At 28.9% G+C, this 15775-nt stretch overlaps 2 protein-coding genes across 3 annotated transcripts in view; both read left to right on the top strand.

Annotated features, from left to right (window-relative positions):
• The window catches only part of LOC108750917 (prostaglandin reductase 1-like), a 12529-nt gene extending 6866 nt beyond the window's left edge, over nt 1-5663 (top strand). Inside the window, exons 1-4 of one of the 2 annotated variants that reach the window (XM_018490786.1) lie at nt 187-504; nt 3076-3364; nt 3782-4055; nt 5287-5663. In XM_018490786.1, coding sequence (XP_018346288.1) covers nt 246-504; nt 3076-3364; nt 3782-4055; nt 5287-5628 — 1164 coding nt within the window. In that variant the 5' untranslated portion in view covers nt 187-245 and the 3' untranslated portion in view covers nt 5629-5663. Of the gene's footprint in view, nt 1-186; nt 505-3075; nt 3365-3781; nt 4056-5286 lie in introns of those variants that run through there. The other variant, XM_018490795.1, reaches the window with a different exon arrangement.
• Nucleotides 5664-10108: 4445 nt separating this feature from the next.
• Nucleotides 10109-13591, top strand: LOC108749495 (nucleolar transcription factor 1-like). The gene is made up of 3 exons (XM_018488262.1): nt 10109-10220; nt 11783-11827; nt 13224-13591. The coding sequence occupies exons 1-3, from the start codon at nt 10148-10150 to the stop codon at nt 13400-13402; spliced, it is 297 nt and encodes a 98-aa protein (XP_018343764.1). The 5' UTR covers nt 10109-10147; the 3' UTR covers nt 13403-13591.
• The last annotated feature ends 2184 nt before the right edge of the window (nt 13592-15775 follow it).

Raw genomic sequence — 15775 nt, forward strand, 5'->3', positions numbered from 1 at the left:
GTTGGCTATCACAATAAACGACTTCCAGAATTGCTTTTGCAAGTGGGTGCAACTGTTAGCAGAAGGTCATTTCTTCGAACGAAAACTACTTTAAAGACGAGGTTGTTTATATTACTTCAAAATAGCTCTTTCTCATAATATAGGCAAAAGTCGGATACGTTAGGACAGACCTCGTACTTTTTAGTGTCAATCTATCTTACGTATCGCGCATTTCAAACGATTTGTGTGCAAATATAAAGATAATCATGTTCAAATCAATGCAGCGTGAGATATCGTGGGACCGCTGTCGCTTCATCGTGACTATCATTGCTCGTTCCCTTTGCGATAACGGTGGTGAAATCGCATTGACGGTTCCGAGGAATGTTTGTATTCGAAATTTTTCGTCGCAATCACACAAGATAGTAAAGGCGAGGAAATATGTGGTAGTAAATCATTTTGTTAATGAAGCGAAGCCGACGGATCTAAAACTGATGGAAGAAGAGCTGCCGCCGTTGCAAAATGGAGGTAAAAAGAAAAGACGTAATCGTCATAAATGTCCAGCTATTTAAGCTTAATCCGATATACACCGTCAATATTGAAAATCTATAATATTTGTAACATAAACTACAATTTTCAGTACTGACAATGTCAGAATACTTTTTGTCCATGAGCGTATCGATGAGCTCATTATTACAAATGAGCGAGATAATTACAAGCGCGATTATCCAATATGCGCTTTCAGTATTTTTTGTGAATATTAAAAAAAATGAGTTAGAAAGACATATGAAAATTTCATAAAATTAAAAAACAAAGAATTCATTTGTTATAAGTTTCATATATTATATAAAGGAAGAGGAATTCAAGGAACACAAAAAGGTCAACAAAAAATCAAAAAGACTTTATTTTGATTTTTTATGTCGATAAACAGTCAAATTTTGTAACAAAAAAATCATTATTTTGATTTTTATGACGTCAAAATAGAGTCATTTTAACTCTCTCTTGATTTGGTTTGGTGTATTCCTTGAATAGTATTGTGGCTCTTATAGGTATAACCCCTCTTAGATTTGGTTCCACTAATGTAAAATTAATCACAGTATAATATTTTATCATTTTTTTTCTAGTTTTTACTATAAGAAAAAGACAAAAAATAAATTAAATCGAGATTAACTTTTAGACTGTCAGCATTTTTTCATTAAAATAGTAATTCTTTTTTCTCAAAAATTTTTCTATGTAAGTAACATACACGCGACACAAAAATTTCGAGATTTGTGCAGAGCTACAAAAGTGGCTTTTCCGGCAAGCAACATATGATGAAATATAAAAAATGTTTATTTTCTCAAAAATATTGTATTTTGAGGGCTTTTGGTATCTGATTTCAATTCCGAACATAGATGTATAAAATTTCGAGCCCTAAGCGCAATATAGACAACATAAATGAATATAAACGTATAGACTCAGAACTTTGCTTTATCCAAAGCATTACACAGAGCTAACGATGTGGAAAGTTTGTAGCTTCTATTTTATTTTATTTTTTATTTGGTTTTTTAAATAATTAATAAATACAATTTAGGGCAAGTAAGAGCCTAACACATAAATTTATATTCAAGAATAAAAAAATTACAAATTTCAAAATATTAAAACAATTAAAATAAATATATAAATATAAAATATAAATAAAGACTCTCAATCTTAAACAATAAAATATAAATTATAATCCAGATAGAGCTAATGAAAATCATGCGCTGTTGTAAGAGATAGGAGGAACAGCTAATCCTCAGGTATTGCTGGTTATCTTCAATTTATTTAGAACGTTTCTGCTTCTTTTGGAGTCATCCTCAGCGAATACAAAATCAACAATCTTCCATTGAAAGCAAGTCATTTGGAGATTGCTAGAAATGCAGCATATATTACACTCAATGGAAAACGATAAAAAACGAAACTCAGAACTTCTGTAATTTTTTACTCAATGTTGATAATTTAATAAATGTGAATCGTTATTTCTGAGCTTTGTTTTTATATCGTTTCCCATTGAGTGTAATGTATGTTGCATTTCTGGCAATCTGCAAGTGACTTGCTTTCAATAGAAGATTGTTGATTTTGTATTCGCTAAGGATGAAAAATCCAAAAGGAGCAGAAACGTTCAAAATAAATTAAAGATAGCCAGCAACACCTGAGGATTATCTGTTTCTTTTATCTCTCCACTCTTACAACAACGTATGACTCTCATTAGTTCTATCTGGATTATTATTTATATTTTATTGTTGCAAATATTATATACTAATCAATTATAACATGTTTTTGCTTTAAAATTAGACCCTCTTCAAATAAACGCAATGATGTTATACTATAATACATTAAATTCCATAACTAAGAAAACTGATTTAATTGTAGTAACATCATGCGTTTATTTAAAGAGGCTTAATCTTAAGATCGGAACATTTTATAATTGATTAGTGTATAATATCTTTAAATTTGTAAATTTCTTGATTATTGAATATAAACTTATATGTTAAACTTGTCCTAGATTGTATTTATTATTTATATAAAGAGTTCTTTATTGTCATTAATTTTGGTTTTTAATTATTTTTTTTCTTGTTTTATATTCTTTTACATTTTTATACTTTTTTATTTTTTTGTATACTTTTTAATATATATTTTTTATACGCTACATAATTTTTATTTTTTAATACATACATACATATATGTTTAATACATTTAGTATTTAAAATACCATTCAAAGTAGTGGTATTTTAATCCAAACTCAAGAGTCACAATAATGGCTTTCTAGGGAGTTTAAAGGTTAAAGTTAAATCTTATATAGACGGAACTCTCTGGGTTTCAATATCTCCGCTGTTAGATAAGGAATTCTAATAATTATTTATAGAGTCATTTGTTTTTTAGCTACACCATGCTATGCTAATAACACAAGGCATTTATTGTAACACATTTTTACTTTTAAAATTTTTGAAATATATATGTGAAATATTTTAGCATCAAATTATATACATTACTTCTTAATCATTCCTCATAACTTTGAACGTAATATTATCACAGTTATAATAAATTATTTTACGATGAAAGCTTTTTTTCTTTTAGAATACCTCGCGGAAGCTGAATACTTTTCTGTGGACCCATACATGAGACCGTACGTAAGAAGATATCCTCTCGGGATCACGATGCTCGGCACTCAAATCGCCAAGATTATAGAATCTAAAAATCCAGCTTTCCCAGTTGGCAAGAGAATTGTTGGAAACATGGGGTGGAGAACTCACACGATTGTCAATACAAAATTCAGAGATTTAGTGTTCCAAGAACACCCGTACCTTTTGCCAGACATAGGTGATTTGCCGTCATCCCTTTGTCTTGGCATTCTAGGAATGCCGGGGTAAGAATTTTTGCCAATGCGCTCACTCGATCGCTTTGCTAATGTATTTATCATCTCGCAAACAAAAGATACATAAAATTTTATAGACGCTACGAGACAAGATACATGTGCGGTAAGGCTGACGGCATTTTTACTTTGAGCATTATGTAGATTATGTAAACCACGAGCTGATACTAGCATTAAGTAGAAATTCCTGACTAAGATATTTTTTTTTTTTTTTGAGACATAAATATTTATTTCTGATGTTAATAACAAGAAAAAATATATAGTAATTTAAATTATTTATACAAAACTCTCTCTCTCTCTCTCTCTCTCTCTCTCTCTCTCTCTCTTTCTCTTTCTCTGGCTCTCTCCTCCTTTTCTTTTTCTTCTTTCTTTCTTTATTTCTTTCTTTCTTTCTTTCTTTCTTGTTAATAGTAACACAGCATATTTCGGTTTGCTGGAGATATGCAAACCGAAATCTGGCGAAACAATCGTCGTCAGCGGAGCCGCTGGTGCGATCGGCTCGCACGTAGGTCAGATTGCCAAGAATCTAGACCTAAATGTCATTGGTATATGCGGCTCCGAAGAGAAATGCAAATGGCTTACTGAGGAAATGGGTTTCGATTCCGCCATCAATTACAAGACCATGCCAGTCGCAGTCAAATTGCGCGAAGTTGCTCCGCAAGGCGTGAATTGCTATTTCGATAATGTACGAATTCTATGAAATATTGGCTGTGTTCAGCAGAGAAAGCAGCTTTGCAACAGTTGTAAAATTCTTCAATATGATTGATTTGTACATTTAGATCTATAAGAAATCTAAAGCAAGCGCCAATCGTATTGCAAAATTTTGCAACAGTTGCAAAGCTGCATTCTCTGTTGGACATAATAGTTTTTTTTTAGTAATTCAATACACGTATAGATCATTGTTTTCAAATGACATCTTTTATCTCCTTCAATAACTCTTGATGTGTTTTCAAATGATATCTTTTATTTCCTTCTATAACTCTTGATGGAATTTTTCTTTTCAAAAATATCAACGATAAACACTTTGCTGTAACTTTTCTTTATGCTAAATCAAATTCTGTTAATGTTACAGAATTACTGACAACTAATTTTTAGATACTTATTAAATATATGCATATATACGTGTAAGACCTTAAACGTTTCTTTCCGTTGCCTCAAATTTTGGAAGGAGAGGTGGCCCGTTTGACGCGAAACGTTACATATATCTTTGTTATTATATGCCTTAGAGTCAGTTGTTCCATTTTCAGATAAACTATGTGATAATTTATCTATTGGACAAACAAAAGAGTAAAAGAATAAGCATAAAAGAGTAAAAGAGTAAGACAGTGAGCTGAAGTTTACCAAAAAGTGGAACAATATAGCCTTAAAGAAACATAGATGCAGAGGAAAAATAATTGATTTACTAATTCACACATTGTGTGTGTGTGTGTGTGTGTGTGTGTGTGTGTGTGTGACAAAAATATATCACAAAAAATCTCGGGAAATGTAACGTTACAAATCTGAGTTATTTTTAAAAGAATTTCTACTTTAGTAAAAAGTTAAAAATCCAAAACTGAAAAGAATATTGTTCTGCCCTATGATTACTTATATAACTGTTAACAATAATGTTGGTTTCGTTATATTGTCATTGCGTAGGTTTTACACTGTAAAAAATAAAATGTTAATTTTAACTCAAAGACGTACAGGGGACTTTTTGAGACATGCAAAAATATTAAAATTAACATTTTTGTATAAATTTTAACATTTTATATGTCTCAGAAAGTCTACTATACATCTTTAAGTTAAAATTTACATTTTATTTTTTACAGTGTATACATAAAAAAGTTATGCAACGTCAATGTAACGACATTGACGCTACCGTGAAGAATTACAGAATAGAGACCTTAATAATCCATATATATTTATTAATTTTACAGATTGGCGGAAATATCTCTAGCGCAGTTATATACCAGATGAAGCCGTTTAGCCGAGTAGCCGTGTGCGGTAGCATCTCCAGTTACGATGCGGACAGCTCATCTTTGCCAAAGTGTACGATCCTGCAACCTATTTTATCGAGACGTGAATTAAGAATGGAGGGTTTCCTCGTTACACGTTGGATGGATCGAAGGAATGAAGGCATTATGCAGAATCTGCAATGGCTACGTGAGGGCAAACTTCGTTACCGTGAGACTGTGACCAAAGGTTTCGAGAACATGTTTGAGGCGTTTATCGGCATGTTGCGTGGCGAGAACATCGGCAAAGCGATTGTCCAGGCGTAGACATCATATATTTATCGGGGCGAACCGGACCTACTTCTCATAATATTAATGCCTTCTTTGAATTCTATAACTGCGTATTATGTATAATGTTTTTTTATATTTCTGAGATATTGAGAAAACATTGAATTTTATGTTTAATTTCCAAACGTTCTTTACGTTTTTGTATATTAATCAAGCGTTTTATATAGATAAAAGATCGGAACTATTAGGTTTTTATACATATAAATTAGATTTGTTCGGTTTTTTTAGTTCAAAATTGTACGTACAATTGTGTATACAATAATTTTACTGAGAATAGAATAAAATTTGAATAAAAAAAAAGCTTTTAAAGCTTGAAATTGCTACTATCAAAAGATTTATTACTACATTTCTTTTTTAGTTTCTGTAAGTTTGATAATTTTTATATATGGAAAACTACGAGTCGAAGAAGATGGAAAATTTTTTTCTTACTTTATGGATCTGTTATGTGTGAAAAAAGAATTTACAAAAATTGTTGACGATCTATGATGTGTAAGCATATCTCGTCGGTGGTAATCTGGAGACACGGTAGTGTCTCGGTGCTAAACAAGCTAAAACAAGCAAAGTATGACGCGAGACACTGCCATGCTTCTTTACGCAAGTCGATAAATTGCGGCAGGTTTGAAGAGACAGTTCTCAACAATGGCTAAACTGATCAAGTTTTATATACGCTCAATCAGATAGCTATCACTAGAATTGTATTATAAAGGTGCTTTTATTTTTGTTTCTACGTGTCGTAATTCTGTAATGTACTCACCATCATTTAAATGTTTTTTTTTACGATTTCGCGAATTTACTCCGCCATCACTTAGCGAATCGTCATCAATAATTTCCGATCATCAATGAACGAAAGGTAACATCCGGCGTCTCATACACGGGAAAATAATTTCTTACTTCAGGAAAGAAAGAGCAGTTTATTTTCTCCAAATATTTCTTTACACTTATCAAACATTCTTCTTTGATCGAAAGCGGACGCCATTTGCGTTTGGCTAATATGACTTTTCCAAACGAGATGGCTCGCGTTCCTGACCGAAATATCGGAACCAAAGAAAGCAAAATCTAAATACACGATAATGTAAACAATTTCATCGATATTTAAACAAAATACTTTGAATACGCAAGGATCATAAATCAGGTTCTGAACTTTCCGCTCGCATTAACAATCAGGACAAAGTATTTTTTTTGAATAATAAAAAACGTAAATTTGTGATAGAAATTGCACGCCCTTCATTTAATTTGTAAATTGTCCAATCGATCTACTTAATAGTTTTTTTGCGTTTTCTTGGTTTAACAAAGGAAAATTGCATTGTTTTTGATATTGATATTTAATAATAACGATACTGATTCTTAATATTATTGCTATCAATAATATTCGCGATTAGTTATTTGCGATAATTACTTAACTCGATATTTTTGATGACTCGTCAATAAAACATTGTATTTTCGACATTATTTAACAGAACAGTTCAAAAAACGATCGAAATATAATGCATTTTTTTGATAAAAATATTAAATGATAAATAAACTATAATGGAACATGCAGTTTTATAATTATGTGAACATCAAATGTAATCAAGTACAACAAGAGACATTAAATTCGTAAAAATATCCTGACGAAAATTTATAAATTTATAAAATAAACTTTTCTAATTGTTATAATTTGAATCTAAAATATCTATATAGGACTGGTTGTTTCACCTTTGTATAAATTGTGTAATTTGTCTAATGAACAAAAGATAGAGTGGACAAGAAATAGAGAACAAGGGTGAAAGCGAGAGCGCGAGTAAATTGAAATTTATCGAAAGGTGAAACTAGCCTAAAATTTTCAATGTATGCTTTTATTTAAAAAAAATCGATTTATCAATTTCTTTACTTTGAATAAAGATTGGCAAAACAAAAGCGATATAGTGCATCCAAATTTATATCACTTACTTAAACGATATTACATGATAATATAACTTGCTTTTAAAATGTAACTTTAATTTAGACAAAGTCGTTTTTTACACAGCATACCAATTCAGATTTTTCCTTTCCTTTTAGTTGCATTTGACGTATGTAAATAGCACTTGCAAAGATGTAAGAGAATATTTCTAATCGATTTCGGCAAGTATAACTTTTTCTAGTATTATATAAGTAATACTAAAAGTTCCACTCGGTTCCACACGTGCAGTCCAAATTGCAATACTTTTGGTAAATTCCGTAATGATGTCTCTTATCGTACGTTAACATATTATTACCATGAGGCTTATTGCCATCGAACACACATACTTTTGCATGTGATGACGTAAGAAACATAAGCAGTATTTTTTTTAATAACAGTATACTCACCAAAACTATCTATCGATATGATGCATACGTTTAAACTACCTTTATAATGTTATATTATGCGACTATAATAAAACTGGAATGTACTCGTATAGACGATAAGTGACAATGAATTAATACGACTGCCGCAACAGATCGTAATAATAAAAGCAGACCTGACAAAAGAGCAATATGCATCTGTGACGATTTTTTTATCGACTCTTCGGTCCGTTAGTATTGCATGTAATCAAATGAAATCAGAGCTAATAATATCCAGCCACGGCGATTTTCACGCTCAAAGTGTTTATAACTTTATATCAAAATTGCTTCTATTTGTTACACAAGTATAAATATTACGTGTATAAAAATATTTTTTCAATTATGCACGAAATTCGTTCCACAAATATTTTTTTAATAAAAACAACTATCGTAGAGAAATCATTAATTATTGAAATATAAATAATAATAATAAAAGGAAAATATCTTCAAGAATAAATCTTTGGTTTATTATTTATTTAATTTATGGACCAAACTACATTTTAACGGAGCGTTAAAGGCACAATTATAGGAAACATATTATGTTAAACAAAACAAAATTCTTAATTATACGTATTAAATAATGTAACTCTTTCTGCTTGTATTTATTTCATCATTTTCATAAAAAGATATATCTAAAAATCAAATTCATGTTTCCATGCATGATTATCGGACAAACAGAAACGTAATAACATTCACAATGTCTATATTTTTACCAATATAGACGAACCATATCTCGGTTCTTAATTTAATCTTCATTTTTTTCTTATTTTTAGAATCAGAAAGAAATAAAATGTTAGTTGAACTTAGATTAACCTTTTGTTGACTGGGTGCGAACCACCCACAATATTATTTTAACTCTCTGAAACACAATTTTTTTATATTTTGTAGAACAAAAATTCAATGTTTATAAAAAAATATGTTCTTTCAATTCTTAGATATAATATGCATAATAAATACCCTTTATCCAAAACCAACTTACAAACTAATTGTTTTTACTTCCTTAAACTATGAGTCTATAATGGAATACGCGAAAAAATTCATCAAAATTATATAATATAATTTGCGACTTCTGTCGAATACAACTTTCGTAGAAAAGAAATTTCCAATAAGCATATTTTATGTATGAAATGTACGTATGAAAAAATTTTGTGTATAAATTGCGCAGAAATTTTTAAAGTTAAGTATATCTCTAATAATCTGCAAAATTTGTAATTAATTTTGACAGACCATATTTTAAAAAAGTGTTCTATCAAGAAACATTTAAAATTATTCTAACAGTTCTGATTTTATTTTTTAAATAAAATTTAAAAAATGAATTGGTACGAAAATGGAAAATTTTCTAAGTTTTCTTATACAAAATTCATGCTCATTTTTAAAGTCTTATCATAAAGTGATAAAGTAATGTAACGTTCCACGTACAAGAAAATGTTCTTATTCAACATGGCATTGTCTTTTGTATTTTCTTTATCTGTCATTATCAAGAAAAAACAAAAAATTAAATATTGCAGCGTAATACACGTAACAAATGGATGATAAGAGCGAGTCAGAAATAATATTACTCAATGTATGTTGCATATGTAAAAATTATTCTTAACATTCCTCGACTTTCAAATGGAAATAATGATAAAAATTTAATAAAACTCATTTATATTCGTAACACACTTTCGTGATAAGATTATTGGAGTAAATATGCGAAAGAAACGTTTTCACCCTCTTATTGATAATCAGAAATAATCCGTTAAAATTAGCGCTATTGTTACAATCACAACTACTATAAAATTATCAGAGTTATAAATTTTTATTAAAGAGAAAATTAAAAATTTTGAACTTGTTTTAACCTAGTGCATTATAATTTGAACACTTTATATTCAATCTTTTGCCGCGTATTCACGACATTGCTTTACCGGATTTAAAATTTTATTTATATATAGGAAAGTAAATTATAAAATTGCGAATAAATTTTTATATAAAATGAGTAAATATGCGAGAACACACATAAGTCACACATACCTACACGACCGATAGATAACATAACTAGTAATTATTTCGCATTATAATTATCGGAGCTTTTTCTTATAAATACGCCAAATAAGCAACATAAATTCCATTAGCACAGTAGCCGTTTGAGTTTCTACTGTCAATAACACTCGATAAAAACATGGGTTATAAGATTTTACACTTGCTGATCTTGGCATTTGCCGTAGTCTGTATTCTGGCTCAAGAGTCAGATGGTAAGTTTAAAAAAATAAATTATTGTTTTGTGTACATCCATTTTTCTCTCATAACCTGATATACATGCCATTCAAATCAGATATAAAATAAAACAATAGGAATATATGATAATAATAATAATATTAATATAGTTACTAACAATAAGGTACATTATTGTGACGTGTATCTTCAACCAACGTTTTTCAAACATTTTCAATTGGCGATATTTTAAATAACGAGTCAAATTTCTGAAAGAAATATTATTAGATAAACACGCTTCAATACTCAGCAGATGTTTATGAGATATCGGTTAAATGATATTTAGAAATAAAAAGAAAAGTTGTATTTTTTTATTTTTTTTATTTTCACCATTTATAAAATAATTTTATTGCGCAATAATGATATTGCTTTTGATAAAATTAGAATAAGCATAATATAACTTTGACAATCTTTATAATTTTATAAAACATTTCTTACCTAACATTTCATTCGGTTTTTACTTATTTCTACGTTTTTTGTTTATTTCTTCTTCTATAAAAATTTTTGCAGGACACTTACAAATCTTTTCACATCGTTTTATAAATCCTGCTTTTATTGTATGTTTAATTGCGAATAAATATTGTAACATAAACTATTTTGTTCCATGTCTCAGTTTAATGTTGCATGGAAATATGTGTAAAAGTAAAATTATAAGTTTATGTTTCCGTCAAGTATTATATAATACGATATAATGACTTGTGACAAAATTATTCTTAAAAAAATGTAACATATTAATTGATGAATAATATGTTATATTGAATGCGCTCTACATACATAGTTTATTCTCACTTGCCTTAATAATCTTTATTATTCCTATACATTTCATTAACAAAGAATATTTTGTAAAAGGGTATTTCAATAAAATAAACTTCTACATAGAAAATTTTTCAGATTTGTTTTGATCAGGAAATTCATATATTTCATATACAAGATTATTATTAATTATATTTTAAATCATAATTATGTACGATAAATGCGTATTTGACATTTTTTTATAATCATTAAATACATTCACAGACTCATTGAATGTTTACGCTGTCATCGAATAAATAATATCGAATAATGTAGAAGAAGGTGTCAGAAGACACAAAAAAGTCAGCGCTTGTGAGCGAATTATCAAATTGTGACATTTAAATTCATTGGTTTGGAAATTTTTTGATACCGTATTTGGAATCATATATGCATTTTTTCCCAATAATTTAATAAATTAACGGATTTAGCAAACCTGTTAATAATTACATAGAACAGGAACTAACTCAACTGGTATCGTATGTCGTCGAATTGTTATTAAAAATCATGAAAATTATTTTCTAACCTATTTTCTGAATAGCCCGGAGAAAGAATGTGATAAAAGTGATCGAACCATAACACGATTTATCATTTAATGAATTAGTAAATATTTACAAAATTTAGTAAATATTTGCAAAATTTTATGGATGGACTTCATAAAACTCATAAATTTCAGTTTAGGCCCATTATACGATGCTATAAAAGGTATATTACGAAAAAAAAAGTTCAATGATTATGTGTAATGCTGTTGCAGGAAACGAAGGAGGAGATATGGAACGTAAAAGTGTACTCGATGATGGTAAGTAAAAATTGGAGTAAAGAAGGATCGTATTGAGTTATAGATTACATCCTAAAATTATTCAAACTTTGCAAATTATATAAACAATGGCAAGAATATACTTGAAATACTCGTACATCGCAAGTGTTAATAACAATAAAACTCCTTTTGTCAATAAATGAATATATTTTCTATTATGCACTTATATTTGTTTTAAGTATTAGCATAAAAATTGTTGATAATGATATAAATTGTTGACAAAAGTATCAAAAATATATTATATATCCAAACATTTAAGTAATATAACATATTATAGGACCGTATATTTGTGTGTTGATAACAATAGAAAAACTATAGAAATCAAAACCTTAAACGGTTTAGCTGGATCTTAAATGCTTGTATGATTCTGTGCGAATTTATATAGTATTTATGTAGTCTTTTGTAACGCGTGCCAAAATGATTTCTTGGTGTTGAAATGCTAACTCTATTAAACTATCACAACTTAATATCACAAGTTAAAGTGACTAGCAATTTAACAAATTTTTGTTGTTTTTTTACATCTTTGAACCGATCTTAATAATGTTGAATAACATATTAAAATCTGTAAATAATTAATTCTTATTGTGAAAAATATTACTTTGGCTCGAACCTGAGGCTTAAGATCGTTTCGAAGATGCGATAAAGCATTAAAAATTTGTTAAATTGACAGCTAATTTAACTCGTGATATTACTGCGGTAGTTTAGCAGAGTTAGCGTTTTAAACCAAAAAATTATTTTAATGCGCATTTCAAAGGATTACAAACGTAGTATATAAATTCACACAGAATCATAAAAGCATTTAAGATCCAGCTAGATTGTTTAAGGTTTACATTTACATGTATATATAATAAATATATGAAATATACATACATCAAATGAAACCATAAACTCATTAAATGTGTTCACACAATCATCGAATGAATCTATGGAAAATAAAGAAAAAGAAAACGGAAAAGTCAACGCTAGCGGGCGAATTCTCAAACTGTGACAATTAAATTTGTTGGTTTAGAAATGTTTTGACACTGTATTTATACGGTATTATAAGCTTGCATTTTCTTAACAATTTAATAAATTAACGGACAACTTTAACTTAGCAAATCTCTGAACTATATAACACAACAACTAATTCATCTGGTATCATGTGACGTCAAATTGTTGCTAAAACTGATTTTAACGAAAATGATTTTCTATTTTCCAAATAGTCAGAATAAAGAATGTGATAAAAGTGAATCAAAACACGATTTGTCATTTAATTAGTTGTTTATTAATTAGTATATTAAAAATTCTAAAAACTATGTAAAATTTATAAATTTTAGTTTAGTCCCACTATGTTATGAAAAGTGTATTAGAAAATATTCTCAAAGATTATGTGTTGCAGCTAAAAACTTAGCTTCTGAGTTGGCCAGTGATATGATCGATGGAGGTACGAGTATGTCTCAGAACGAAGATTCGGAAGAAAACGATCATGATAACGAAGATGAAGACGAAGATGAAAAGGAAATTGATAACGGAGGTGAAAACGAAGATGAAAACGAATATGAAGAAGACTCTGAATAAGACTTCTACTAAATAAGAGCTGTATTGTGTACTAGATTACATTCTAAAATTATTTAAATTTGGAGAATTATATAACGACAATGGCAAGAATATAATATTTGAAATACGTACATCGTAAGTGGTAATAACAATGAAATTCCTTCGTCGACGAAGGAATATATTTCCTATTATGCACTTATATTTGTTTTAAGGATAAATAAGTAAAAAAATTTAAGTAAAAATATAAAAATTCATTATAATGATATAAATTGTTAAAAATGGTACCAAAAATGTTTAATATATGTATAGATATAAGTATATATGACTGTATGTAAAATATATGCAGCAAAATATATTTCTTGGAATATTTTATTTTAAACAGTATATGCATGGAAACGCGCGCAATGTATAATTTAAAAAGATTATGCATTTATTGCATATACGGTGTATCACAAACTTTTCGATATTTTCATCATGTAGGTAGGTAGAGCGGATTAAACTATGTCTAAAAGTTTTCTGCTATTTTGAAATTTTTGCAATATATAACAAAATATTTATTTCTAAAGATTGCCAAATAAATAGACAAAACCCATATTTAGATCAAGATATCTGAAATATCTCTTTTAGAGTTTTTTTTAAATAAAAATATATTAAAAATTTCTCTTAAAGAATTCTTAAAGATGTTTTAAAGTTGTCTTATTCATCGATTTTATTCATTGATTTATTCTGCTCACTGGGTATAATTAAAAAACCGTCAGTATCGTTAAGCTTTCATGTAATTAATTATGAACAATTTGTCGTTATTATACTCATAAGATCTCTTGCAATATATAGGGCGTTCCAAATTTAGCAAAATGTCTTGTGAGCTGCAGATATAGCGGATTAAATTGACAATGAGTTGAAAAATCATCTACCATTTTGCGAAAATTGCAAAAGAAAAGAACTCAACATAATGTTATAATGATATAATGACAGCGCTAATTTTAAATAACCAACATGGCGGATATCACTTCTCTTATTAATATCACTTTTTTTATGTTCAAAATGCGCAAGAGTACACTTTTTATATTTCCACCATGGTAACAGATAAAACGCAAGTATAAAGTGGGGAGCACAAACTTTTGCATAATGTGCATAACAAGTAATGCATGAGAAAATAAACCAATTAAAGTCCTCCGTTTCCTTTCTTTCCATGAAATAAAGAACCCTAATTGTTTAAATTTCTTATGCTTTATGTGCTATGTGTTATGCAAGAGTCTGTACTCCTCGCTTAAAGTGTGATAACTTTTGTTGACATGTGATTGCTGTGTTAACATGTGATAACTTTTTGCCAAATTAAGCAAATAATGACGTTATTAATCTGAGTATGAAATAGCTCACTTCAGACTCAGTTTCACTTGTGTGCAAATGGAAAGCAATTAATATTACGCATACAAAATTTTATATTTTTCTAAAATAAAACATCAACAGTGCCACATTATGTTGCAATCAGTTGTAGTAATAAAAGCTATAGAAAAATTAAGAAACAAATTAATCATGAGACTTTAAGTGCGAAAGAACATGTTTGAGGCGTTTATCGGCATGCTGCGCGGCGAGAATATCGGCAAAGCGATCGTCCAGGCGTAGACATCATACATTTGTCGGGGCGAATCGAACCTACTTCTCATAATATTAATGCCTTCTTTGAATTCTATAACTGCGTATTATGTATAATATTTTTTTTTTATTTCTGAGATATTGAGGAAGCATTAAATTTTGTATTTAATTTCCAAACATTCTTTACGTTTTTTAATATTAATCAAGCGTTTTATAGAGACATTTAAAAGATTGGTTAACTATTAGGTTTTTATACATACAATATAAATTGGGTTCGTTCGGGTTTTTTAGTTTAAAATTGCACGTTAATTATGACTTTGTATATAGGTCGAAATATTTGTTCAATTATATGAAATTTAATTTTATATTATTTCTGGTTTAACATTAAAATAACTCGACTCCTTTTTTAATTACTTGATTTATAAATATTTAACGGCTATGTGCAATAAAAAATAATTTGTGGTTTATATTAAAAGAAATAATAAGTATAAACATATTTATTACTTCTTTTAATATAAACATAAAATTATTTTTAATTTCATACAACCGTTGAATTAACTTTGCCTTACACAAAATCCTATTTTTATGCACTGAAAATACAAGTAATATCATAATACATATATCGATTTTCAAATAGAGCGCCAAAATGTCGCCAGATAAGATGGCTGATTGCCCTTCTCCGCCGCGCTGATTCGTTTCTCTCGCTCTTAAAGTCGGTTCTACATTAGTTGGAAGCTGATTGCAAATTTATTGCGACAGCCAATATGAAGCGTTGATTTCAAAATGCAAGCTTCAGAT

Source organism: Trachymyrmex septentrionalis, unplaced genomic scaffold (genome assembly GCF_001594115.1).
Source record: "Trachymyrmex septentrionalis isolate Tsep2-gDNA-1 unplaced genomic scaffold, Tsep1.0 scaffold11, whole genome shotgun sequence".
Lineage (NCBI taxonomy): Eukaryota > Metazoa > Arthropoda > Insecta > Hymenoptera > Formicidae > Trachymyrmex > Trachymyrmex septentrionalis.

What these genes read in the sequence shown, in the direction of transcription:
- LOC108749495 (XM_018488262.1), top strand. Translation starts at nt 10,148, where the DNA reads ATGGGTTATAAGATTTTACACTTGCTGATCTTGGCATTTGCCGTAGTC. An exon ending in TCTGGCTCAAGAGTCAGATG is followed by an intron (nt 10,221 to 11,782) that starts GTAAGTTTAAAA and finishes ATGCTGTTGCAG; the next exon opens with GAAACGAAGGAGGAGATATG. An exon ending in TAAAAGTGTACTCGATGATG is followed by an intron (nt 11,828 to 13,223) that starts GTAAGTAAAAAT and finishes TATGTGTTGCAG; the next exon opens with CTAAAAACTTAGCTTCTGAG.